This window comes from Gasterosteus aculeatus, chromosome 12 (assembly GCF_964276395.1).
Source record: "Gasterosteus aculeatus chromosome 12, fGasAcu3.hap1.1, whole genome shotgun sequence".
NCBI lineage: Eukaryota > Metazoa > Chordata > Actinopteri > Perciformes > Gasterosteidae > Gasterosteus > Gasterosteus aculeatus.
Genome location: NC_135700.1, coordinates 8244630 through 8271044, shown reverse-complemented (window position 1 = coordinate 8271044; position 26415 = coordinate 8244630). Strand labels below are relative to the sequence as shown.

General features: G+C 39.5%; 1 protein-coding gene across 7 annotated transcripts in view; it reads right to left on the bottom strand.

The window, feature by feature from the left end:
- Positions 1-519: 519 nt before the first annotated feature.
- The window catches only part of pcdh9 (protocadherin 9), a 165150-nt gene continuing 139254 nt past the window's right edge, over positions 520-26415 (bottom strand). For all 7 annotated transcript variants that reach the window (XM_078084998.1, XM_040199948.2, XM_040199941.2 and 4 more), the window contains one exon: positions 520-2467. In XM_078084998.1, the coding sequence (XP_077941124.1) occupies positions 2097-2467 (371 nt within the window). In that variant the 3' untranslated portion in view covers positions 520-2096. The remainder of the gene's footprint in view (positions 2468-26415) is intronic.

Below are 26415 nucleotides of genomic sequence, written 5' to 3'. Positions count from 1 at the left end.
GGTCAGTGAAAATGAGCAAGGAGTGGGGACATCCACGCTTACTTGAAGAGAGTAAGAGAGTAGCAAACACCAGTAAAAGCTACCGTACATACTTAGGGTCCACGTGTATGCACGTTGTCAGAGGGCGACCCTTCTCCAGTTAGGTGTGGTTTCTGACTGAGTGCTGCGTGAGTTGATTAAGTTCTGAAAACAAAAGTAATCTGTTCATTAAGATCTGTCTTTTGATGACTAAACTGTGGCAACAGCCTCCCAGAAGTTTCATCATTCTAGATTTTATTTTGGGAGGGACAATAATTCTGTGTATCGGATGGATTCAATGAATGTTGACTAATGATAACACACTGGCTGTTACAAGGGGAAGAAAGTAACTCACATTGTGCTTTCCGCTAAAAATTAATTATTGACTTACTTTACAACAATGATTTGTACCGAAATCTTAAACTTTGGTTGGCTAGCATCTACACAAAACAGACACACAACTCCAGAGGTGAACTTCCCCACAAACAAATTAAACATACACATAGTTAAAACATTTATTGCAGTAGCTGTATACCTGTAGAGTATTAACAAGGATTAACTGTTTCAGTATCTGTGATGTCAAACACCCTCACAACTGACAAACATATTGCGATAAGCAAATCACTCCATCCCACTTAACTTCTTTATATTGTGACATAAATATGAAAGTGCTTTACAAACTGAATGTCTCCTTAATGCACAAATAAACCGTATTACAACAAAACAAAAAGACTGAATTTTTAAATCTATATTGTTTAGCATGCTATTGCATTGTTTAATTTGCCTTCCATGCTGTGGAATAAAACCAACTTGACAGATGATATTTCATAATTGACCCATCATCTGCATACCATTCTATTTTTCTAAGGTATCAAAAACTTCATTATGTACTTTTATATCTGTGTGATGTGTAATTTGGCAAACCTCCTATGCATAAGGCATTTGATCATCAAGTCTTTGTAGACAACATGTTTTTTATTTTGAATAAGTAGAAACATTATGGAGGCACAGTGATTCAATTGTTATCTTTAACTGTCTTTTCTTAAGTATGGAAAAGAAATAGTCTGTGTGTAAATAATATATATACATATACCAATAGATTGCAGGTACTACTGAGGGATTGAAGTCAGATAAATCACAATTTGAATAAAATCTATACAATAATAATATCAACATTAGATAAAACATTTAGCCATTTACAAATATATTGCTATTTAATTGTACTGAACACTTTCAAAATCAGTTTATAGAGAAGAACTTTCAAGCTTTTCATTTTTATAATGCACATATTGAGCACAATACAAAATGTTCTTTTTTTAAGTCTTTGCCAGTGGTTTTGCAGCAATTGACAAAGCTCTTTATGAAATATGGGCAACATTGAGTATATTAGGGAATGGAAAAATGTTTCAAATCAACCATCAGGTTTAAAATAATTAGGTCAATGTTTACTTGTTGTACATTATGCAAAATGACATACCTTTGTTTCCAGTTGAAATCCCAAATCCTAATTACAAGCCATTATGGTGACAGCCAAGAACTGTCCTATTCACTGTGGTTATTACATGTATATGAGAGTGGTTAATAAGTCTTATTTACAACTCACAGACAATGACAGAATAAACAAGTGTCCACTAACAGTGTTATTAAAACCCTATCCGAAATGCAATTCCATTTTCTTTGATTGTGTTGATTAATATAGTCCTGAAAGACTCAATAACAACCACACCACAAATATGTGTATATACTGGTCAGCCATGGTAGTTTTTTTTTTTTTTAATTTTTTTTCTCCATATAACGCATGTCCGTCCTCCTCTTGTCCAGACCGCACATGGAGTAGACAGAAAATTTAAAATTGAAGAAATCCATAGAGGTTTAAAAAAAGACGCGTCTTCAAGAGCCATTCTAATGTTGAATTGTAATGAACAAAACATACGCATTATAGTTCTGTTGCCTACATGTGGCCATCACACTGCAGAAGCATCAACTGAAGTGGGAAGAGATGAAAGGAGAAAGAGAAAAATAACAAAAAAGTAGAGGAGCTCAGGTGGATATCACACAGCACAGAAGCAAAGTCCATCTTATAGCTGCTGGTCCTTTGGGCTGTCTGGGCAGGAGGCAGGCTGGCAGGACTTCAGACTCACCAGCGGAATATCAGCCATGCCACTGCTTGTGAAGTGTCCCTCTCCGCTCCCAAACTGCTTCCTGTCTACAAAATGCTCGGACCGCCCACTCTCATTTTTCCAGGTTCTGGTTAGGGTATGTCCGTTGAGAAGTTTTTCCTTGGGACCCCACTCCCTCTGAGATCCAAAGCTGGACACGGGTGACTTGGGCTGCTGATATGTTCCCAATGTAGGGGGCATCCAGCAGTTGTCTGAATGTCCCAGGACGAGGCATTCCTGTGTGCACATCTCTGTAGCTTCCACTAAGCCACGAGGTCCCAGCGGGCCATCTAAAGGAGAAAAAAATTGATGAAATATATTTAGATCATCTTTACCTGGATCATTATCACATTGTTACAGTCCTTTATATATCCAAACATATTACAACTAAAACTAAATTCCACTCATAGGTGTTAATTATGCAGAAGAAATATACTGAGCATTATTAACGTCATGTACATTCTAGTTATTGAGTTAAAAAAAAAAAGGTTAACGGGGATTGATCTTGCCATGCTGGTGATGCAATCATGTGGGGAATTTTATTAGGTCACTTATTTCCAATTGACCATTGTTTAAATTTACGATCATCTATGGACACAAATCTATTCCTTTTGTAATGGCCAATTCTATCAGGTTAACCATGTCATAAAGCACATGAAGCGTGTTCCACCAACATAACAAAAAGTGTACTGCAATGGTCTCAATCCATTTGGATTTGTTGGAAAAGAAGATGTGCACATGAAGGTTGAGCTGAAGAAACTGTCAGCATAGCATGCTGCTTTCATGTCATTATGCCCCAGGCTCTAAAGGGAACGTTTCCAGCACCACACGCAGGACTCACTACCCGAACCTTTACATGCTCAGCATCAACACAGCCATCTCCCTACAACTTTTCTTTGGTACAGACATAATGCACTTTAAACAATAGAAGACCCTTGCTGGTGAACATCATTGAAGCAGCAATAATGTTTCGATTAAAACACATTGGTACCAAATGAATGGAATAAAAATATAATTTCTTGGAGATGAAAGGAAAGAACCCACATTTAACTTACATATTGCACTGTAAAAAACGTTGTGTTATCTCTCGATCGGGCAACTTTTAAAACCCATTTTAGGGGCATATTTTCAAAAAGATAAAAAAAAACTTGAAACTGCATCGGCTGGTTTCCTGTGCTCATTTAGAGTGAAGGATTCAGTGGACCAACCTGTAGTTTGAAAAATAAATGAGCTTGCTTTCCGGGACTGGAGAGCATGGGAGGGCTATAAATCTTGGGAGGATGAAAGGATGAATGAGTTCTCTTTGAGCACTGTCATTTGAATCCTAAGAAACATTTACATCGCCTGCATAATATATTATAAATATACTGATGTGCAGCTTAATGTACTGTACTACTCTGTAATGATGTCTGACATTCACTCAGTACTTAAGCTTCCCCAGAATGGCTTTTCTCATGTCCTTTCCCTCTTCTATCTGTTCATCTCAAACATTTCAATATATGAAGAGATTGTTTGACACTGTAAGTGAATACAGTGCATAACACATTCAGTGAAAGCTTTGCAGTATCACTACACACTATTTTGGGGATTACCAACTAAAAAAAACCCATTGAAGTCACAATTACATCACAATAAATGATCAGCAGGACATTGCTCTCTAATTATTTGCTACAATCTGACTTATTGTGTAACGAACATTCATCACATGAAAAAATAAATGTGTTTTCAGGCTCTATCGTTCGTATCGTAAAATTGTGTCTGATAGAAAAGCATGCATATGCATGAATATAATGGCCTTTGCAATTTTAACAATTCTTATTCATTGTCGGATTTATTCTCCTTTTTTAAGAAAGAAACCTACGTTTGTAAATCAAGCATCAAAGGGTAATGAATTCATAGGTTTTTGTTTTAGTTTTAGTTTTGTTTTAACTTTTGTGAGTTTTTTTTTTTTTTTTACTTCTGCCTGTATTTTTCTTTCTCCTTTGTTTAAATTCAATTAGACAATTCAGGGTTAAAAGTTAAGTTCTTACTGGAGCAGGATATCCCAGACATCCTAGATGTATGATGTAGACATCCTACATCCTACTTTATCTATTTAGCTATAAAAACTAATATCAACATAATGAAATAAAGTATATAACGAATATGCAAACTCTACAAAAAGGCCACTAATTGGGTTTCAAACCAAGGACCTGACAGGCCATTTAGATATACAATTTGAATGGCGCTTGTCACTCTTCTTCATAAATGTGTAGTTCAATCATAGAGAGCAGTAATACATAGACAGTAAAGTGAATTCCTCAAATGAGCTTGTTGAGGAGTAATCAGACACCCGAAGACCTGCTGAGGGCAATAGCTGAGGGCGAGAAAGGCCTCTGCACATGAGCAGAGGAGCATATTACAGTGTTGCTATTTTTCTGACTTTTTGCTGTCTTGATTGTGATTAGAATTAAGTCTATATTATGGGTGTGTCCCCAAAGTTATTTCTTTCAACTTTGTAATCAGTGTTCTAAAAAAAACGTGTATAAAAACTGAGAAACAAAAATCCTGACTGACTTGTTAATCACAATACATCTGTTTGTGATATTAAACATCTGTGTATTGATAGCAGCAAAATTATATGACTGCAATGTCCATATTTATATTTATTTGTTTGTAAAAAAAAGCAGAGACTACCATTTATCGAGGGGCACTTTGTGGTTTGCTATTCCCCGTGTGCAACAAGCATTGGAGATTTGCATGTAGATTGGTACAATCAGTGGGCAGCAGAGGATCATTTGAATCAGTCATTTTCTCTTCTAATTCCTGCATGCATGTTGTTTAAGGCACAACCTTATTGAAAGACCACTTAAGACATAGAGCTGTATGGCTTAGAAAATAATATAATACAGTATTATATACAGAAATATAGACCAGTGTTTTCCTACCAGGGATACTTGTACCCTAGGGGGTGCCTCTGCATTTGTATCTAAGATATTACAAATAAGCACCCACATATTTGTCTTCAAGAGGAAAATAAGCAGCCAAATAGCATTACTAGCATTACAACAGTCTCCTTTCAAACATAAATATATCTCTGTTAAATTGTGCAAAACCTTACAACCACAAGTGCATCAAAACAGTTGAGGATTTAAAACAGTGAAGTGAGGATGGGTAAATATAACTTAAATATGCCTTTTGTCAACACATGTGGAATCAGTTGAAATCCCAATTTTTCCCAACCTATTTGTTAGCAAATAAAATATATTTAGGGGGTATTCAAAATGATACATTGTGCCTGTGCAGACAAAAACACAAGTCTACTACTATTTTTTGAAATTTCTCACTGGATCGAAATACAGTTACGCTTCATAAATCTCTCCGGGCTGAGGAGGAATCCTTTACCAACAAAAGCAAAAGCAAAAATATAGTGCTTGGTATCTCACTCTCGAGAAACCGTAACACTTTTTACTCAAGTCTAAGCAGTCCAAATATTTCTAACAAAGACAAAACGCCACACTGCACTTTGTTGGTGCCTCAATGTCTCTTTACTGGCTCCCTGTTGATGCATACAGAATGTGGGGGGGGACACCTACAACAGTCAGCAGGAATATGTTGGTCATATAAGTCAAACCACACTGTAAGAAACTTCTCCCATCAGCCCTCCTCGCTTTTGACCAGACGTTCTCACATTGCAAACGTAAATTAGATGAGATTTTATGTTTAATACATTAACCCTCGTTCGTAACCCTCCTAATCTCCTGCCTATTTGGCCATTGTCTTCAATTTGTGTAAATTTTGTAGATGGTCATTTACTTAATTATTTTGCGGTACGGCCTACTATTGTCAAGTGCTTCCACGTTCACACAATAAACACACACACACACACACACACATTGAGACTAATCTTGTATAAAAATATGCTTGTTTAGATTCTTCCCTCCCTCTCTGTAATCAGTGACATCTAACGACTACATTCTTTATACTATATACATTTTGGTTTTGATGGCTATACATGTTGAGAAAGTAATCAATCAGTCTCTGCTGAAAACTGTGCCAGCTGGAAAAGGCCAGATGGTGTCAAGTGACGTCCTGCTACTCCTGCTGAAAAGTTGAAAAGCCGTGGACAGATGATAAGCACCAGCACACCATGACACTGCAACTGCAAATAACAGGCAACTGGGTATTTACTCCGTTGTAAATAGCCAGTGGTTGACAATTATTATAGCCAAGTCAGCAGGTCTACTGTACATGAGCTTTTATGTAAGTTTGATGTGAATTTTAAATTATAAGATTTCAGCAAAGAGGCCCTTGTTTCAGATGAACGCTGTTGAAAGATGCACATAATATACTGTTTTAAACACCGCCAAAGGATTACTGCAAAGATGGTTTTCTTTCCCTGTGATCACTGGAGAGACGTGTATGCTCTATTTGCATTCTGTCAGATGGACGGACAAACGGACATTAGGACAAGTTTTCATTTAAATCATTTTAGTGATGGTGCAACTCAGAACCTCATTTGTGTTCATTTCCAGTGACAAATAATCAACATACCTCCATTTAACTGCATTATCATGAATAATGAGCTAAAGCCACAGCTTTTCTCCATTACACGACTGTAATTGTTGCATCAGGTTCCCTTCATTCGCACAAAATGGCTTTCACATTGTTTAGTACTTTGTCTGTCAAAAGCTCGTTGCTCATGGTTACTGTGCTCAAGAAGTCAAGTTCTCCCTGCTTACACAGACACACACACGCACATACACACACCACGTACACAAGCAAATAGCCAGTGGCTGATGTTTGGTGCAGAAGCCCTGAGTGCTTTAAATAACATTGAGGCACAGGTGGTGAGGAATGAAAGGGATTCAAAACCACGTCAGATGGTGCTTACTTTTGCTTACAGCTCTGTGCAAATGCTGCAGATGTCCCCAAAGACAGATGACTTACAGACAAAGAAAGCATTAGATTGCCTCCTGATAAGGAGTCATTAGGATGTGCCCGGGGCTGGTCTGTTTAATTCTGCAGAAGCTGTTGGATAAATGTGATCCACAATGTTTAACGATGGACACTTTGACCAAACAGTATTCACGTGTCTCTGTTTCAGTCCTCCTACTCAGCATCGACAGATCACAGAGGTTACCGAGGAGGAGAGAATCACCCTCATTTTTAGCCAGAGGTTGTTTGCAACTATAAGGGAGTATTCTTGTTTTAGTCTGCTGGCTATTGCTAATGAGATAACGTTTTTCTAATTAATTGGATGCACACTGACGTTACTGTTGTACTGACGTGCCAGTCCAACAGTAACAACCTACAGCCTTTAGAATGGCGAGGGGGAACGGGTGGAGAGGGCGTGATAGTGATTGAGTGCGGGGGGAATTAGTGTCCAAAGGGCTCGTTTATTTATCCTTGCTTTTAAGCATGCCCAGATGTTGGTATTTGGGGATGAGTGCAACTTTGGTTTGGTCCGGCATGGAGGCTGCAATTGCCGCACCAACTGGCTCCAGCTGCTGCTCGAAATCACATACGATTCATCTGACGGATTAATTTCTTTAAATGTGCTGTAGGTTTTTCTCTGTGAAGCGTTCATCCTTCACCACAACACATGCAGACAAATGCCACCGATAGATCGCCGTGTAAACCGAGGCACATGATAATATAGAGCGTAATAAAAATGGCCTGTATTCATATTGATCTGCCTCATACCAACCGTTTGGTAAATGGCTTTGAGAAACATGTGATTGGTGTGGTGCTTGATGGCCGACAAAGCCGCACAATCGTAGCTTCATTCAGTTTTGCAGCAAATTTGAAAACAGGTCGTGTGATCCACAGTAAAGGCTATCTGGGGTTGGATGAATGTGATAGTGATCAGAGCAGAACAGAGCAACATACCGGATGCATTCTCGTGGGGCTTATAGTCTGGCTGATGGATCCTTTCTAGTGTTCCCTTTGAGCCTAGACAGAAACTTCTCATGAGAGGAGATGAAGGACAGGAGGCAGTCAAAATGGTCCAAAGAAGTAAAAACTTGAACGGAAAAGAAGGGTGTTCAGATATTTAGAACAGAGGAGCATGCGAGAGGGATGAAAAGCAAAGCAAAAGCAAAGGTGAAGAACAGTAGGAAAAAGCACAAAGCCTGTCAAAATGCAGTCATTTACCTAGTTTTTATGATCCTTGATTAAAATGATTGGCTTAGACCTCACTTAAAACTATTCTCAGAGCAATTTGTAATTCAAATCGTTGCCCCAAGGTATTCTGTATTGGAGCAACACATTTTTCTCAAAGAAATGTTTCTGCATTTTCAATCATATAATCATACAATTCACATACCACATTCTGTATATATGTTAGATGTGTGCATGCTGGCTGTATTTTTACTGAAGGTCATTAAAAAGGAGCAGAGATTGAACATACCCCCTCTCATTATTCATTTCTCAGTGGAAGCAACCATGTTCATTTCTCCAATATTTGCCTTGCACTTACTGAATTCAGGGTTGGCATCATTATGTATGATTTGAGAAGCGTTCACGGTCTGTTGCCTAAATACCCTACAGCGCTTTAAAATTGCTTGTGGTCTGAAAGCCCAGGCTACCAATCGACAATTACAATTTAAAATCGTCTGATAGACATCAGATCATTTGGTGGATATAGTATATTCACATGAGACTCAATTAATTATTTTCTCATTGTCTATCCCCTATACTACAGTCTTGAGTCAGAGCCACTATGTAAGAGTAAGGAGCCATTCTGATAAGTAATTATCTTTTTTATTTTTTGCGGGGAGAAGCTATTACATCCAGAGTAATCCCAAAACATATTTCCCTTAACCCCTAATGTTTTCCTCACACTGCGTTTCCCTCAAAACTCGACTGCACCACTCCAGGGTTTAACTTTGCATCGTCTTTAAGTAGAATATTCTATCAAAATTTTAGCAAATAAACATTAAAAATGCAAGTTGTTTTAGGAGTCCAAACATTTTTTTGTACCCTCCTTTTAAAACTAACTTGATTTTCCTCTCTGTTGAATAGTGATGATTTTTCAATTAAAGTTTTGTTGTTGCTATTTCGTAGCTTGGAGATACATAAGTTAATGACAATGAGCTGCAGTCCCAAAAGCATTGCCTAATACATATTCAATTCCAGACTTAACTTTCAACAGCGATGTTAAGTTAATACGGTATGAATCATGCACTATGAGTCCTCATTGGATTCAAAACCATCTGCCAACTCGTGGTTCGGGAAGAAGGTTAAAGTTGTCATCAATCTGATATTGTGGAGAGCACATAGAATCTGAAGAGCAAAGCTTCAGTCGAGATTCAAAAGACTGACCTTTCCTTTTTATCTTTTATGTAAACCGCAAATCTAGTTTGCAGTTCTGGGTCATGACACCTCCAGAATTTCTTGTGACTTGTGCTTTTTAGATTGCAGCAGTGAGGAGGAGTGGAGAGTTTTGTCAGTAGGAACAAGGAGAACCATCAACTTAATATAGTCTGCAATCCAGGTTAAAGTTCCATCCTGTAAACAGAATTAAATCTGTGTTTGTATTGTTGTATTTTTACCCTTTGAGAGTCTTAAAAAAACTGTTGAATAATGTCCTACAGTGATTAATACAATATCTCTGTGAAACTCTAGCAGAAAGACTAGCAGATTAGGAGAGACTTAAACATGCACAAAGTTAATACTAAGCAGCACTGTGTCCATGCTAATAAGTTCATATGCAACTTAACCAGTAGAGGCACTTGAGAAGTGCGGTGAATCAAACAAAGGTTGCTGAAGTGAAGGGCTGACGGATGCTGAAATACACACTGACATGAAAGCGTTTTGCATTACAAAATTGTCATGTGTTCTAATTGGGCTCAATTGGGACATTTTGACAGCAGCAGGACTTAAATCACACAACTATAGGACACAAAATGGATTGAGCTTCACTTAGTCAATACCTATCTATTAAAAACGCATGGATCGATCCAAATCCCAGGTATCAGCTACCAACACGCCCAGGAACAGAACAAAGACGGGCAGATTCAACTGTTCTCATTGAGCTACGATGCAACACACCAGGTATTCTCAATGGATTTAGGGAGACTGCTACACTGTTCTTTGTGATGGCTTGCTAGTATAAAAGACACAGACCAAAAGCTTGGTCAAATATTAGAGTGCTTTGGTGATGGAAGAATGAGGACCAAGCACCAATGTTGAACACACCTTCCAGCCTTTGAGGTGAGATGATGCTACAGCACAGGACATATTTATTCTTTGTCTCAGCATCAAAACTTAAGCCTTCAGCTTTTAGACTGTAAAATGCTCTGGCGACCAAGCAACTTGAAACTAATCCAACTGCCAGGGAAGTGATGCAGGAACTGAATCATACACCAATCGATTTTTGCTGTCAACTTCTCTATAGACATAGTTCTGCATATTCTTGAAGACCTTTTTTTAAGGCATAAAGCAATTTGGTATATAAAATTATATTTATTTGATAATATAACATACAAATTAGAAGAACAAAAGAAAGTCTGAGTCTGTTTTTAGATTTTTTTTCTGAAAGAACGCTTTGACAGTGGTGACATCTGATGCAAGTAACATATCTGACATTCAGACCTTCAGTTTGTTAGTCATCCTTGCTGCCATGGTCATGTTTTGATCATCCCTTAATTGTCACTGTCTATCCCTTTAACCAGCTTTGAGAGAGTGAGTCATTCAGTAACTATAGAATGTATATAACATTATACAACACATATAACCACTAAAGTGTGGGTTAAAAAGAAAAATGTGCATTGACATTGCGCATTGGGTGATAAAGGAAGGCAGATGGAGCTGTGTCTGCAGCTGTAGTTTTAGATAGTTATTATTGAACATTTCTGAAATGTATGATTGAGAGGCCAAATCATCACATGAGCAGAGGAATTAAGCCAGCAGTGTTACAGTTGAGTTGATGTCTGAGATGGAGTACGGTTAATAGGCTTCATATTGAGATAACAATATCACATACTTTATTACATTCATCTGATTCATTGATTAATGCCATAGTAACATTTAATTCCCTTAAAGGAATGTAAATATGATATGGCAGATAAACTCTTTTTAAAACTAAACCAGTTCGTGCCAGTAACACACTGTCCAAGACAGAGATGGAAACACAGGTATTCAAACCACATTTTGAATTTGTATTTTACACAGCGCTGTACCAGTGCTCAGTCCCCATGACAACAATAGCCATGTAAAAAGGATTTCTTCTCCCTCTCTAATCTTCCACTGCATTAGACTCAGCCACTGACCTTGTAATCTAATTTCTACCCAAAGACATGGAGTATGCCTACTCATCTCCGTCATGGACGAATACATTTCTGGTCAAAGACCTCAAGTGATACTGCAGCTAATAAGTCGTTCATGCTTTTACAATTGTCCTCAATTTTTTTTTTTTGGGGGGGGAGGGTTCAGAAATTAGATGTATATTACTGTTCTATTCATATTCCATATTCAGACCTGGTCAAAGTGCTACTCTAATGCTACTCCAGAAATGTGGTTGAAAAATAAAAAGTCCACATCCTACCGTGGAACACACGCATACACCCCAAAGATATTCGTTAACCGTATCTGTTGACATTTGAGATATGGGGAATAGATTTTAAATTCAATACATGGGTATAATCTTTTAATCATTGTGAGCTTGCTGTGCCTGAGATAGTAAAAATAATTTAACAGATTCAGATAATAATCATGTTGACCTCATAATACCGTAACACTACTCCATGACTGCGATTCACTTTGCCCTATGTACACAAGACACCAGGTAATTCAACCATCAAATGTGAGAAAATAATGAATTCAAGCATCGATGCTACTTTGAGGTCCGGTCCAATTGCTTCTCGGTGAGCCATATCACACTCTGTGTTCATGCTTTTATTTGTCATTTAGTTCTTTGTGGTATGCAGCGAGTATTGATTTTAATCTAAAAGGGATGACACGATAAGAAATGGCTGCCTGTACTGAGATGCAGTGATGTGTACTTATTATTGTTTTTTTAATAAAGATAAATCTCAATGTTAGAGGTGATACTGGGAGCCAAAACAGATCAGTGCAATATATATTCAGCTAAACTGAAGATCACAACAGACACGGACTTGTTTTCTTTGAAATCTGGTGAACATGGACTGGTTCAAAATAATCAATTTTGGAATATACATATTGAAACAACATTTTGAAACCACTTTTTGTTGCAGTCAGAAGTTAAAATCACTTGAGTTTTTAGAGCCATGCAGTTTTCCAAAACTATTTTAAAACCATTATCAAAATTATTGCTTAATGTGATGTAGATATGTTCAAATATGTGTGCTGTGTTTGAGCGTTTAGCTGATGAACATGTGGTTGGAATCGTTCAACGCAACCATTTCCTGCATTACAAAAGTACATCTGGTATAAATGTTATAATTATGTCGGGCAAAATATATAAATGTAATAGTATGTATATGAACTATTGTACTTAATATTGTCACCCAACCACAACGACTGAGGTTTTTATTACGGTCAGAACATGAATTATTAATGAATGTGTAATTGTGTGGTAATAAATATTCCAAATAGCATAAGTGACCTCCAGTGAGAGGTTTCAAAAATCGTAATTTAGTAATCCAACTACGCAACCCTTACTTTGCTGTGTTCTTTATAGGATTACCTTTTTATGTTTTTACTGGCACTATATGTGAAATTGGCTCCAGAAGAATACAGATGTACACAGTTGGAAGGACACGCGGTTTAACTTTTATAGCTCGTCACAATGTAGAGTTGGGCCTGTTGTAGATTATGGCTTATGTTCACTGCAAATTCATATTGTACTGAAACCACACCTATGCCCCTCTCATATTATAAATATGTAACATATTGCAAACTTTGCTGTAAAGGTATCTGATAAAGCCTAATAGAAATAGGGTTGACTGTGGCCCATAGAGTAGAGAAGGTGGACCTTCTGCTCCGTGTCCCTGAGCAAGACACCGAACCTGTAACTGCTCCCCGGGTGCCGCTACGGCAGCACACTGCTCCACTGTGTGGGACAGGCTAAATACAGATAATATGTTCCCCAAAGGGAATAATAATGGGGAGTTGCTTAAGTTTATTGTACATTTTGAATGGATACGCTGTGTACGCAGTCGCACAGTCACTTGACACAGCTCAACAAAGACTGCACAGTCTGCATGAGCGTCGCGGGTTAAATCCACTGTAGCAGAAAGCGACACCAGATAAAGCAGCAGATGAAGTGCTAGATATTCATAAAATTATTTCAGAGTATTTTCAAAGCATGTGCCCTTCCAGATAAAACGCACACACGCAGTCACACGCCCATTTCATTAGCATGAGAAGGAAGGGGACGCAGCGGGTCTCGTTACAGCTTACTTTGGGAGGTATACAGCAAACGGTGTGAAAGGAAAAAAAGTAGAGTGATTGGTGATAGTTCCCAGAGCATAAAATGCAGAGAAGCTGACAAATTCTACAAGTAGTGAAGTGTGACAGAGAGACAAGTTATTCTCAATGTTGATCATTACCCCGAGCCTAGAGGAATTTAATAATAAAACAGAACCATGTTAATCCCCCAAGAGCTTAGGTTAGGGTACATCTCCTCTCTGGTAATAATTATATTTTCAGAATTTCTTCCCACATGTACATTTATCTAGAATTACCTGAGGGAATGGACGGCGCTGTCTATTAAAATTGCTGTGATTTAAAGTTATGCATAAAAAATTAAAGCCAGCAACTATTGATTTGGATAAAAAATAAATCTGGTTTCTTCTTTTTGTTTCAAGCTCATGTAAATGTTGCATAGATTATTCAAAAAATCCCATGCTGTACTCTTAACCATAGTGTACAATGAAAGTTTTCATTTTCACAACACACAACCCAGCTCCATCCACTGACTTTTTCTCTCATAACAGGGAGACCTGGGTGCGACCCGCCTTATGTGAGGAAAAAGTTTCCAAATTTGTATGTGATACAAAAAGTTCGCACCTCCTCTTTGACACTGAGAACTCGCTCTGGTGGTGTTGAGCTGTTGACTGTATGTCAGTTACACATATAGGGTTACTGGATCACATGCAATGGGGAGAAAGCAGTTTAACGTACATGATATTTGCATAGACAAATCCATGTTCAATTGCATAGTTCACACATTTCCAAATGCATCCACATTCTGCAAAGCGTCATTCACACACACACATAATATGCGAATAGCTAAATATATGCTGATTATATAATTAATAAGGTAAACCTGTGAATGATTGGGTAGTTTACAGATTCACCATATTGTTAAAACAATTCAGTTAACATACGTTACTTCCAGCACATGTTTCGAGGGAAATGGGAGCCCGATGATCGCAACGTGAAATGTGCATGTATCTGCTTTGTGATATGGTGGGCAAACTGAGAGGAAGTGGAGGTCAGGGCCCGGCAGATACCCCTGTTGTGTGCAGGTGGCGAATAACTTCTGTCAGCCAAGTAATTAAGTGTCCATCACATCCTTGCAGGAGGGCTGTGAGCAACCCAAACACCTATTCCAATGTCCATCTGTGAGAAGGACTGGCGCTACAATATGGCCCCACGCACAACCAGTGTAACACACGGAAAATTGTCTCCACAGATAGAAACACAAGTGCGTGCCTTGATTTAACATATTCAAAGAAATTTGGAATTACCAAATGAAGAAAATAAAGAAGAAAATAAAGAATATGTATGTCATGAACATATTAGAAGTCAAAAGAAGGAAAGACAAGCAGGTGGCAAAGAGTGGATTTTACTATCCCAATTCAAAAGAAGACAATTTCCTTTCAATAGGTTTCTGACTGGAATTAGTTCGTAGTTATACAGTAGTGAGCAACCGATGCTTGATCAATGAATAAGAAGGACTAATCAAAAGTGATGATTAAGTGTCAAAACCATAAACATGGATTGCATTGATATGGTTTGTGACCTTTTGATGAGGTCACTGCAGAGGAAATGTCGGATGGAAAGGAAAAACAATTGATATGTGATAGATGTCTCAGTCTTGCCTTAAACCATGTTTATCATGATTGCTTTGTAATAGGCGAAACAGGGACAAACGCGTGTGACATCCGGCTGAAGTACAACCTTTTTTTAACTGCCATAGCGTTGATATGTGTGGTTACTCAGTCTTAATGTCGGAACATGAGCGAAACTAATTTGTTGTTTTTGAAGATGGCAGCAATTAATCTCTCAAATGACCTGGCTAGATTAAATGAGAAGCACGAGTGGATGCTAGGAAAATAAATGCCAGCATTAGTGAAGAAATTACAAGATGACCTTACTGAACAATGATTTATGGATTTCCTCATCAAGCAATTACAGGCAGGTGATACCTTTTGAAACTTCAAACCCTGGAAATTAAATTTGCTCGTTTGCAAACTGTGCGCTTGTCAAGGACATCTGAACTGTTACCTACAGGCTCCCCTGCAGTCATCCCTCTTCCCTTGGCAAATCACACAGCTCTGAGATTGTTATTGCCTATATAAGGGTCGACAAAATAATAAAAATGTCTTGCAAAACACAAGAATATGAAATGCATAAAAAGCAGAAGGACAGAGTTGCTAAAAGGGTGGTTTGGTTAACGTAGCAATCTTCAACGCGTTTTGGGTGATGGGAATCATTGAACTGAGGCCAGCCAACAATAAATGTACATACAGCTAAAGACAAACTTGTCACCAACATCAACAGACGGTTTAATGGAATTATTTGATATTTACGGCTTTGACTGTGCTAAATTACTGTACCTGTGATTGAAAACCCAGAAATGTCAGTAAGCCTTTTTTTAATTCCGTCATTTCTGTTCTTGAGGCAATGGCGCAATAACAGTAAAATTCACGGTGCTTTCAGTGTATGATCTGTTTCCCATTTCACTTGTTACAGAAGAAAGATCGCAACAACCTTGCCATTGTTGTTTGAAAGAAACGAATCAAACTAATCTCTAGAATTATATTCCCTCATTGGCTCTGTGAGGGAGCGATGATGAGAGAATATTGTGGTTATGCTACCTTGTGTACATGCCGAGGAGCTCAGTGCCTATTCGGCCATGACTCTCCCCTGCTACTCCTGTTGTAATGGCTCTTTCAAGCACGCAACTGCAGAACACGGGACATAAGGATGGAAGCTGAGTTACACACTACTCGGGTGCATTTGGAGCACATGTTTCAGCTCCTCCATATGTCCGCCAAACATGAAGGTACGAGGCAGATGAGCAGGGGCTTTCATTAGCTACGAAGACCTTAATACTGAGATGAGAGAGGTTAAAATGATCTGTATAATGATGACATGTGGGGATCATCAGCATTATATATTGTATTACTACACTGGCTTATACGCTTGAGAAAAAAAAATGGTACTATAATCAAACAACTGGTGACAAGTACACAACATCTAGTAAATGGCATTTTTATGCAGTTTAATTTGACTGGCTTTCTACTTCGCAAACATTATTACTAAGAAGGCTGTTTTGGACCCAGTCATCATCATCAGCTGGGTTTTGTGTTACTGGAAAAAGAACACCATCCTGTAGGCTGACTGCTTGCATGTGTTATGCTTTTTATATACTGGTGTTAGCTTCTGGGCTGATAGCTTGTGCCAGGAAGGGGCGCAGGGTTGACTAAACCAAGACTTGCCACAGCACCCACCGAGCATTTCTGCGGTCTATATAGAGGAAAAGAATCACAGAACAAATCCGAAATCCACAGTGCCAAGTGCATATTGGACCTGAGCATATGAGCAGCAGAGTGGTGAGGATTCCCTCCTCTCGCTGGACTGTTGCTTCCAGGCCCCTGCTCAAAGCAGCTCCAGATCGCTCCTCTTACATCTTGTGCTTCTTCACGCCACCAAAATCACTCAGTTCCCACTGCCAAATAATTAAAAAGATTCAAAGTATTTTAATTAAGGTTGCACTGAATGTCCTTTTTTTTCATTCAACCGAAACTTCAAATGTCTGAATATTTTTTTTCTGACATTAACCAAACAAAATAACAAGAAAAACGTCTAAATTTATATGGAATTATTTATTAGATTAAATGAGCTAGTATTTAATTGTATATCTTGTGAGCTTCATTTGATTACTGCAGTGTCAATAGGCTTACGGGAACATCCTGTATGTGCTGGGACAAGAGGAGCTAGCAGTTATTTGACGACACTAACAATGTTCTGTTAGAAATGCTCCCAACAAATATGAAATGAAGCAAACTATTCTGCTCCATACAAACATGTTACGCATCTCTCTTATCCGTACTAAATATTGTTATAATAATATTGGTAATTCTCTCTTGTTGAAGAGAGAATTACGTCTTACATCAGCTATATAAAACTGTTGAATCAATATTTATGTTTGTAACAGGCAGCCATTTGTGAGTTCCATCCCTGAATCTTAGATTGAAATGCTAAAACAAGTGTCTCGTGCCGGCTGCTTGCAAGCCTGGTCCATGACATCATCTTTTTAAATGTTATGTTAACGTGTGCTTATGTAGGCAGGCTTGAGTTGAATACCTGACCTTGTGTTAAAATAAAATTACATTTTAAACGCTACTGAGCGGGAACTGAGTAAAATGTCAGTGTGTTTATTTGTGTGCGCGCATGTGTGACGGGGTCGTTGGAATTGAAATTAAAATGTGGGAACTGGCACATTCATTACATATGTCCTCTGTATTCTCTCAGTAAGGAAAAACGTTGTTTGAGGTGAAGACCGTCTTCCTAAAACTATACATAAAAAATATGTACTCGCAACACTGTTGTTTTGGCAAAAGAAGTGACAGTGAGAAAGCCTCCAGCAATTGAAGTACTGAGGAATAGCTAGTAAATTGTATGGGCAGTCTGTCAAAACCCATTCCTCTAAGTCATCGTACATTTGATGAGTAGCTTTGTCTGTTCCCCTCTCAGTGTCAAAAAATCATCAGGCGCTCTGACCCTGTGATGGGGTCAAGGACCCCTGCCACTGTGAGATGGTGACCATGTTGACTCCAGGACACGCCCTGTCATCACACGTAAAAACACATTTCCTGAGACTCAAGGGACACATTACGAGCCAGTCTGCATTAAAAAATAAATAAATTAAATGAAATGTAAACCAGACTTGGTGTTGATCAAAATAGTACGCAGTCATGCGTTATGTGTCATTGCTGTGTTCATCTGTAGTTGCTATTTTATTCTAAATGTGGATCCTGTGACTGATTAAATAATGCAAATCGGAATGCAGTGACAAAGGACTGGCTATGAAAGGAAAGACATGCCCCGTGCACGAGCAAAAAACGTTGCCAGCGGCCTCGTCATTTCATTTCCTTTAGCCCGTCTATAAATGGCATGCATTTTAATCCTTTTAATTATGGATCCTCGCTACAATTACATCAAATTAAATTACTTTGCAAACCTCTGAAGGATACACAGCTAACTGAGAAGAAGAGGATCATTCTGCCAGGGATTTAACCTCAGTTTCTCTGTGACACATCCAGCTTTCACCCCCCACCTCCTAAATCCAACTCCATATGGAACACAAATATTGAGAATGCCTAAAAGCCCAGACTGCACCCATTCTAGAACCCAATCAACCCTCAAACTCTTTCGAATCCCCTCTTTCCCAGTCCTACTCTATTCATGGGGCCACAGAGATTACAGAGAAGAACCCTGCCTGGCAGGCATGCCACACTTAAATAATCTCTGGGTGAAATCCCAGTGTTAATGCAGGGTTTCTGGATCACGGCACTGCGGTGTGTTGCGTCGCTGCGTGGCACGCCGGTCGCAGATGAGCGGCACGCAACAGGAGACTGCGGATGTACGGAGACACGGGCAGAAAATTAGGATGATGGCAAAGAGAGTACAAAGGGAGGAGAGGAGAGAGAAGGAGAGGGGGAATAGATGGAGAGTGAAGAAAAAGAATACCACGATATGGCGTGCGGCAATGGCAGCTGAAAAGGGGAATACGGGAGACATAGAGGGAGGAGGCAGGATGAGCGATGCCACTGCGGAGGAGAGATAGTCCCCTGAGTGGGCCACAAGAAGCCTGCCAAGGTCTAAATGACATTACTCCGCATGTTACATACTTCATGGCCTTGGGTGGGTGTCCCATGTGCCAAGAGATGCAGAAAATCCTGACTGCTATTCTTACCCTTCGCTACAGCTGACCCATAAACACACTCATCTCACACTTGAAGCATGGCATCACACCAAGCATGCTCAACACGGAAAATGAATTAATTACTTGACGTTTCAATTGCAGCGCAATAATTGCTTTAGTTCACAGGATAACCAAGAAAGTGAGAAGATAACATATGCCAGTGAAGACGACAGCATAATTACAGGATTAGTGTAGGTCTTAAAGACTTCATCTTTCATAGATACACATGGATTGGTGGGGGGGAATGGGGGAGGTGTTTGTATGTGTGTGTAGACGAGGAGAGTAGTCTTTCTAAAGGGGGCTGATGCTCTTGTTTAACAGGACACTGGCATACAAGTATTGGAGCTGCAGGAGTGTCATGCTCATGAGTCCTGTACATTAACAATCATAATCAAAAGAATAACAAGAAACAACAAAAATGTTTTTGGTGTACAAGACAAAAAAAGCCCTTGAGCTCAGCACTGGACCTCTGCCACCCTCTGTCCATCCGTGTTATTTCTTTATCACCTGGCCTTGATTCTTCCTCTTCTGCCTCTCAAGTGGAATGAACTTCCCACTTCTGAGGACAGAAAGAGTTACTCATCAAGAGCAAAAACTAGTCTGTTCAAAAGATACTTCACACCCAGCTTCTGCCCCCAGAATGACATTTGACTGAGTGATATCCTCCTCCTCAACCTGCCTACAGGTGCTTTCAAAACATTATAACAAAAATAAAGAGTTTCTTCTGTACCGACAGGTAAATTACTGTATTCAAAGTATTACCGGGGAATAATTGCACTGATGTATGAATGACTTAATGGTGCTGCAGAGCGCAACATGTATGTGAAGATGTATTTTTGAGAGGTAAAAGTAAATTGTTCATCATCATTTTACTGGTTAAAAGCAGGGTGAAAGCTAAAAGCAGTAGTAAAGAGAAACGAACAGAACATGTAGTTGTGTCAAGGCTTTTAACGTGTCTAATTGCCTTTATTCAAAGACTTGACCGCACGAATGTACATTAGAAGGTGAAGCGGCCTGAATATCCAACAATGAATGTCAAGAGTTTGTAAAGAACACACGGTTGTCTGTCTTTGCAAGAGGTGGAGTGGCTGGCGCTGATCGCTGCAGTGGGGAGGGGGGAACAATCTGCACACTGTTAATTAGCACACACAAGGGGGCATCAGGAGAGCCCCGTCTGAAGCCTAGTTTATGCTTCTGCGTTTTCAGAGCGACGCAGACGCAAGAACCCCTTGCGTGTCCCTTGCGTGCCTTTTCACACCTCCTTGTGGGCTTGCGTGCGTCGACCCATTATTCCCGTAGCGCACGAGGCTGCGATTGGTCCGCTAACTACGTCCTTTACGGAGTGTCACATTTCTGCTTTCATAGCCCGATACCGCCATTATTAAAACGAAGAATGTTTACGAGAGAACGGATCAGATTGAAGAACTTTTGTCGGAAGAAATGCGTAAATATGACCGCTTATACAAGCCGTCATTGGCGGACTATAAGGACGCGCGGATGGCCTCCGATTCACGGAGGGAGATCACCGCAAACGTCGGTTTGCCGGTCGAGAGGTGCACAAAGTTGTGGAGGAAAATACGGGACAAATGTGCCCGCGGTGAAAAGCAGCAGTGGCGATGCACGGGGCAATAAAGTCTATGATAAATAAATAAACAAACCAACGACTTCCGCACACAAAGACGTGACCCTCTAGGTCGTCTTCAACAAAAACATGTCACTCCGCCTGCTGTTCTGGAGGTGAATTGCTCTGCAACACACGCAAGACTTTTAGAAGCATGAATTGAAACGCGTGCGTCGACGCAACGACGCAGACGCAGAAGCATGCGCCGGCCTTTAGGCCTCCCCTTCATCTCATGCCACCGCAACACGGCCTGCTAGATTAACCTGCCCCGATCATCAGTCCAGCCAATGGAGCCGCCAATGCACAACAGGACAAACTCTGTTAAAGCAGGAGAATGCACATTTAAAGCTGGCTTGTTAGCCTCAATCAACATGAGGGGATATTACAAGCAATCTATACTTCTTTTTTTTCTGTGTTTTACTCTTTCAGGTGAAGCACAGCCTCTTGCTCACTGCTCAAAGGCCTCTGAGGATGTAAAGAGGACATACGATATAAGAATTTTACACCGCTAAATGAATTGATTTTAGGCCATTTAACCTAACTCAAAGACATTGAATATGGCTTAGTCCTACAATCGCTCTCATAGTTAGAGTATATTTGTTTTTTCTCTTCATAATCATGCCAGGGTTGTTAAAGTGTTAAAACCGTTTCCTACTGAATTGGGACAACTCACCACAGGGATTTCCCTTGTAGTTTATTCCACCACAAGTGCTGTTTAGTATTATCTGTAAAAGTCCCTAAAGTTTGCTTCTACACAAAATGCTGCATGCAGTGTTTTGGCTGTAAGCTGATGAGGATGAGTAAGTTGATTGAAACCAAATATGATCAGTGCTCAAGTCAACAAAAAATTCACAAACATGATCTCTTATTTCATCGTCTTCTCATTTTCAACCGTTTATCCGGTGTCGGGTAACAAACATTATACTAAGCCAATGTTTAAAACAAATAAAACCACTATACTTCTTATATGTAACTCTTCCGGACATGCTGATACAATTTCATTGAATCCTGTGACATGTTCAGAGTGTGAGATACATTTAATTAACTCCTCCATAATTTGGCAGCGTGACAAATTATCTTAATTTGATAATTATCATAATTCCTTCCAATTAAAATGGGCTATTTTACCATATTAGCTCTGGGGATGAATTGCATCTTAGCTGTTTGTGCTTTTCATTATGATGTAATTAAACTGAATAACCTAAAATGAAGCAGACGTTGCCCGCTTCTCCGCTGAAGCTGCAAACCCCCACCCCAACAACCTTTGTGTTACCTCGCCTTCGATTTTGTTAGTGGCTTTAGCTCAGTGGAGGAGGTTTCCCTTTAAACACAAGGTTTGCAGTTCAGTACCGTGCTCTGTTTGTCGGCACGTCGAAGGATGACGCTGAACCTCATGTTTCTCCCTGGGCCCAGTGCTCCTAAAAATACTAAAGATGGGTTAAATGCACGTCAAATGTCTTTTATTTAGTATATATTATTTCACCAAATTATTCTTTGCCATTCTAATTGAGTTGGTAAAGCCCATTTGTACACTGATATACTGCCAGTTTAGGGAAGCGCTTTGCGGTTAGAACCAAAAGAAAGATGATGTCACTGTACATTAAGCATTTATCGCTCATTAGTCCTTTCAAAAGGCCGAGCGCCGAAGCTACTGGCTGTGAGAGCAGCTGCTTGGCTCTAGTGGTTGAGCCTCCTAGATTCTATGGATACGGCTACAGTAGCTGCACTGTTCCTGCTCCTATTAACATTAGCCAAGCAAGCATCATCACATAAGATTTGAGCGTGCGGTTCTTCAATCACCTGTGACCGATGCGTTACTAACCCGCCGTGTTGCTTACCACACCCATTGTAACGCACTGCACCCTCGCTAAAACTACATCTAGTCAGAGTTACACCCGTTACATAATCAGTTGCGACCATAACCATGACAACCAAACCACAGCAATGGCAACAGCCACTAAAAAGATGACGGCATTGGCAGAATCTATGTTCTTCCGTGGCTATAGTTATGGTCCCGGCTGCAGCCTGTCGCAATAACCCTCGGAAGCAGTCGGTGAGAACGAGAATTAACCGTCAGTCTGTATTTAACTGAATGTTCACTCCTCGGGTTGATTTGGAAAAAAAGGTCAGTGTCAACAGAATCCAAATGCACCAATGTGTCACATCTGAGAAGAAATGTCTGTAGGACGAGAACTAACTTGACTTTTCTTATTAAAACCTTTTTCTAGTTTTCGGGATGAACCCAAATGAAAAATACTTCTAGTAGATTATTGTAATTGATGTTTCTCCCTGTTGCCTGTATTGAGAAGCCTGGAGGTAACCACCGTATGTCCTATGCTAAATTTATGATCAAAAGTCACTTCTTTTCCTGATACCTAATCGTTCTCATCTCTACCTTCTTTAAGTGCATTCATCATGCTTGCAAACGGCTCCATTTTTTTCAATAGATGATAAAGGCCGTCTTATTACCTTCCCATTAAGAACATTACATTTTGTTAAATGGACTCCTATTTAAAACACTCCTTCGAGCTCTGAGCCAGATTCAATGAATCTTAGCTGCACTTTAATCAACTCTGGCTCTGCCGTTTCCGCATAGCCTTCTCATGATTAAGAAGAATAAAAATTCATAGTATTTGATTATTCCGAGTCCTAATTGAAAGGAGAGCAAAAGTCCCCAAAGGGTAATCTTACATATATCTACATCCAAAGCGTGAAATATCAATATAATTTCCATACTAGGGCAAGTAGAAGTGACACAGGAATCCGATTTAGCTAAATCTATTTCATTTTTTCTCTCTGTCCCAAACCCACACACTTCTTCTTACACAAACACACTTACACAATAGTATCCAGAACGCAGAAAACCAATCGTATGCACTCACGGGGAAATGTCTGCACGTACGCAGACAAAGGTTGGGCGATGGTGCTTTGAAGAGCGTGAATAATTTACAAGGCACTGAAAGATGCCGCATTAGTTTAACACCACCTAGACCTCATTTGTGTAAACGAATAAACCAATTTTTGTGATATCATTTTTTCAAAGGTATTGTCACGGCTGTCACTGTCAACCAAGACAAAAAACACTACTTCTTACGCAGTGTGATTGGGGCCAAACTCTCTAAGTGGAGACGTTGACACCAGAGGTTATTTGGACTGGAACGTCTACTAAGCGCAGCCTATCAGCCCTTATCATGAAGACAGTGAATAGCAAAGCTTTTGGCAGAAAAGGTTATGACTGTTGAAGACATGTGCAAATGGCAAAAGTGATACAGTAAAGACAGCTGCGTCAGCTGTTTTCTCCCAGACAGCTCTTGTACCCAAGGGAAAGGTCACAACAATTTTTAAGGGCCTCTGCTCCAAGTCATATCAGGGCCAATCATCACTGATCATGTGACACCCCAGGCATTAACTGGGAGTTGTCAACATTTAGTGAGGCCCTGTCATTTAGCCTGTCAATGTCCGGCCTGTCCTTTCTTTGTCTTAGTCTGGATCAACAAAATGTCCTCACGGGATAGCTGCTGCTCCTACGCTTAAACGGCTTCAATTAGACACTGTGATCTCATGACAGTAAAACGCGCAGTCAAATTGATTGTATAAATAGGTTAAGAATACATCTTAGGTGGTACTTCAAGTCTTTAGCTTAAAAATACTCAAATAAACTATAGGCTCTCTTGAAGTGAATTGTAATTGTAGTGAGGAGGACTTCCTTTATGTTGCCATCGTTCTGCACTGTGCTCAACATTTCTATTTCATTGACCGAATTAAATTAGTCAAAAAACTAGGTTTTACACTACAGCATGTTTTCTGCATTGCAACTTACTCTATTACTTCTTCCACTTTGTTGCAGTTTTTAAGTCTGGTAATCTTAAGCAAACATCTGCCACATTCACGCACCGAGCACCAAGAGTCGGGATGCTATCCGGGGCACATATGGCCCCCATGATAGAGTAGGTTTACTCTTTGTCTCTTCTGTAAACCCATCTGCTGCTGTTGTTGTTACATCGTGTCTTTCTGTACACTTAAGACTTAATGTCCTCTCCAAGCAACCATTTTGTTAGAGAAAAGATTCAGCATTATAGATAATTAAGAAAGAACTGTTTTAGCAATGAATGGTTGTGGCACAGATTTGGCCAAAATAGCTGGACAGCTCTTGCATTGGTATTCACTGGATATATTCATTACAGACAGCACGACGGCAAGAGTTTGATGAACAATAGATGATGCAGTTCAGCTTGAAGAGACTGTAAACTCAAGTTGTTTTTCAGTCAATGTGAAAATACACATACAGTAAGGATCACTCTACCTAAAAAGCATGACAATTATACAGTTAATATTTCTGTACATATCAATGTTTTAATGATATGGAATAATTTGTCTATAACGACATGCCAAACTGTTTGATGATGCAATTGCAAAACGCAAGAGATGTTAAATTAAACTAGAAAACATTCTCAGCAAAGATGAAATCCCTTACGTACTTTTCGTGACAATTTACCAAGCTGGTTTTGAAGATTCCAAATTAAAATCTATTGTTCTGCATGCTTGAGATACATCAATCACTGTGACAAGTGAATGCGTCTAACGGGATGGAATTTATCTATTTAGCTCCTCCATGAGATAAATAAATAAATGCCAGATGGAGTTAAATATTTCCATCATATAAACATATCTGTACCTGACACATTAATCATTCTGCACTGAATGACCATGCATAAGGGGAGGAACGGTCACCCGTTGTGTCATTCTATGGTATGGCTGCTAAAATAACCGTTTTTGGGCTCCACGACCCTGCATGTAGTTAAGGTTGTTCAATAGCTTGCGTGCTGTTTTGACTGCTGTTCATCACATTAACAACACCACTAAAATTCAAAAAGACTTATGAAGAACAACAGATGAGGACACCCTTGTGCATGTATTTGTAATGTGACGATGATGATAATGACAAAGATGGCCTTGATGGCCTGAGCCTGCTCTCAGTATTTTCGATTTATTAACATTTTATTATTCAATGTTGTCCTGCATTGATTGTTTTTCTAATGGAAGCACTGTGAGGCCCTTTGAGCCCAGCGTGTTTGTGTAGCCTTCAGCTGTGATTAAGGACCATCCAAATAAAGCCTTTACTTACCATGGGTGTGTGGGTGTACGCCAGCCAGTGAGTGACATAGCAAGACGTCCCGAGTAAACATTGAGTGCTGGGCTGTTGTTCAGTGGCTTTACTGTCAATCTTTGTGCAGCCTGCATTTGCTTGAGTCTTACACTATGAAGCGGAAGTTGGGGGGTGCAGTTGTTGTTTCCTTTGCTTCACTGCTCCACTGCTGAAGGTGTGGTCAAACATAAAGGTGAGATCTAACCTAAAGTTGCTCTTCATTTAATTCAGTGAGAAAGTAGAAGATCCTTTCTGTATTCTCCTCATGGTCACATATTGATCAAAATCAAATACACTTTGTTTGAACTTTGACCTGAGCGATCCAGAGGCTCTCCAATGTCCACCT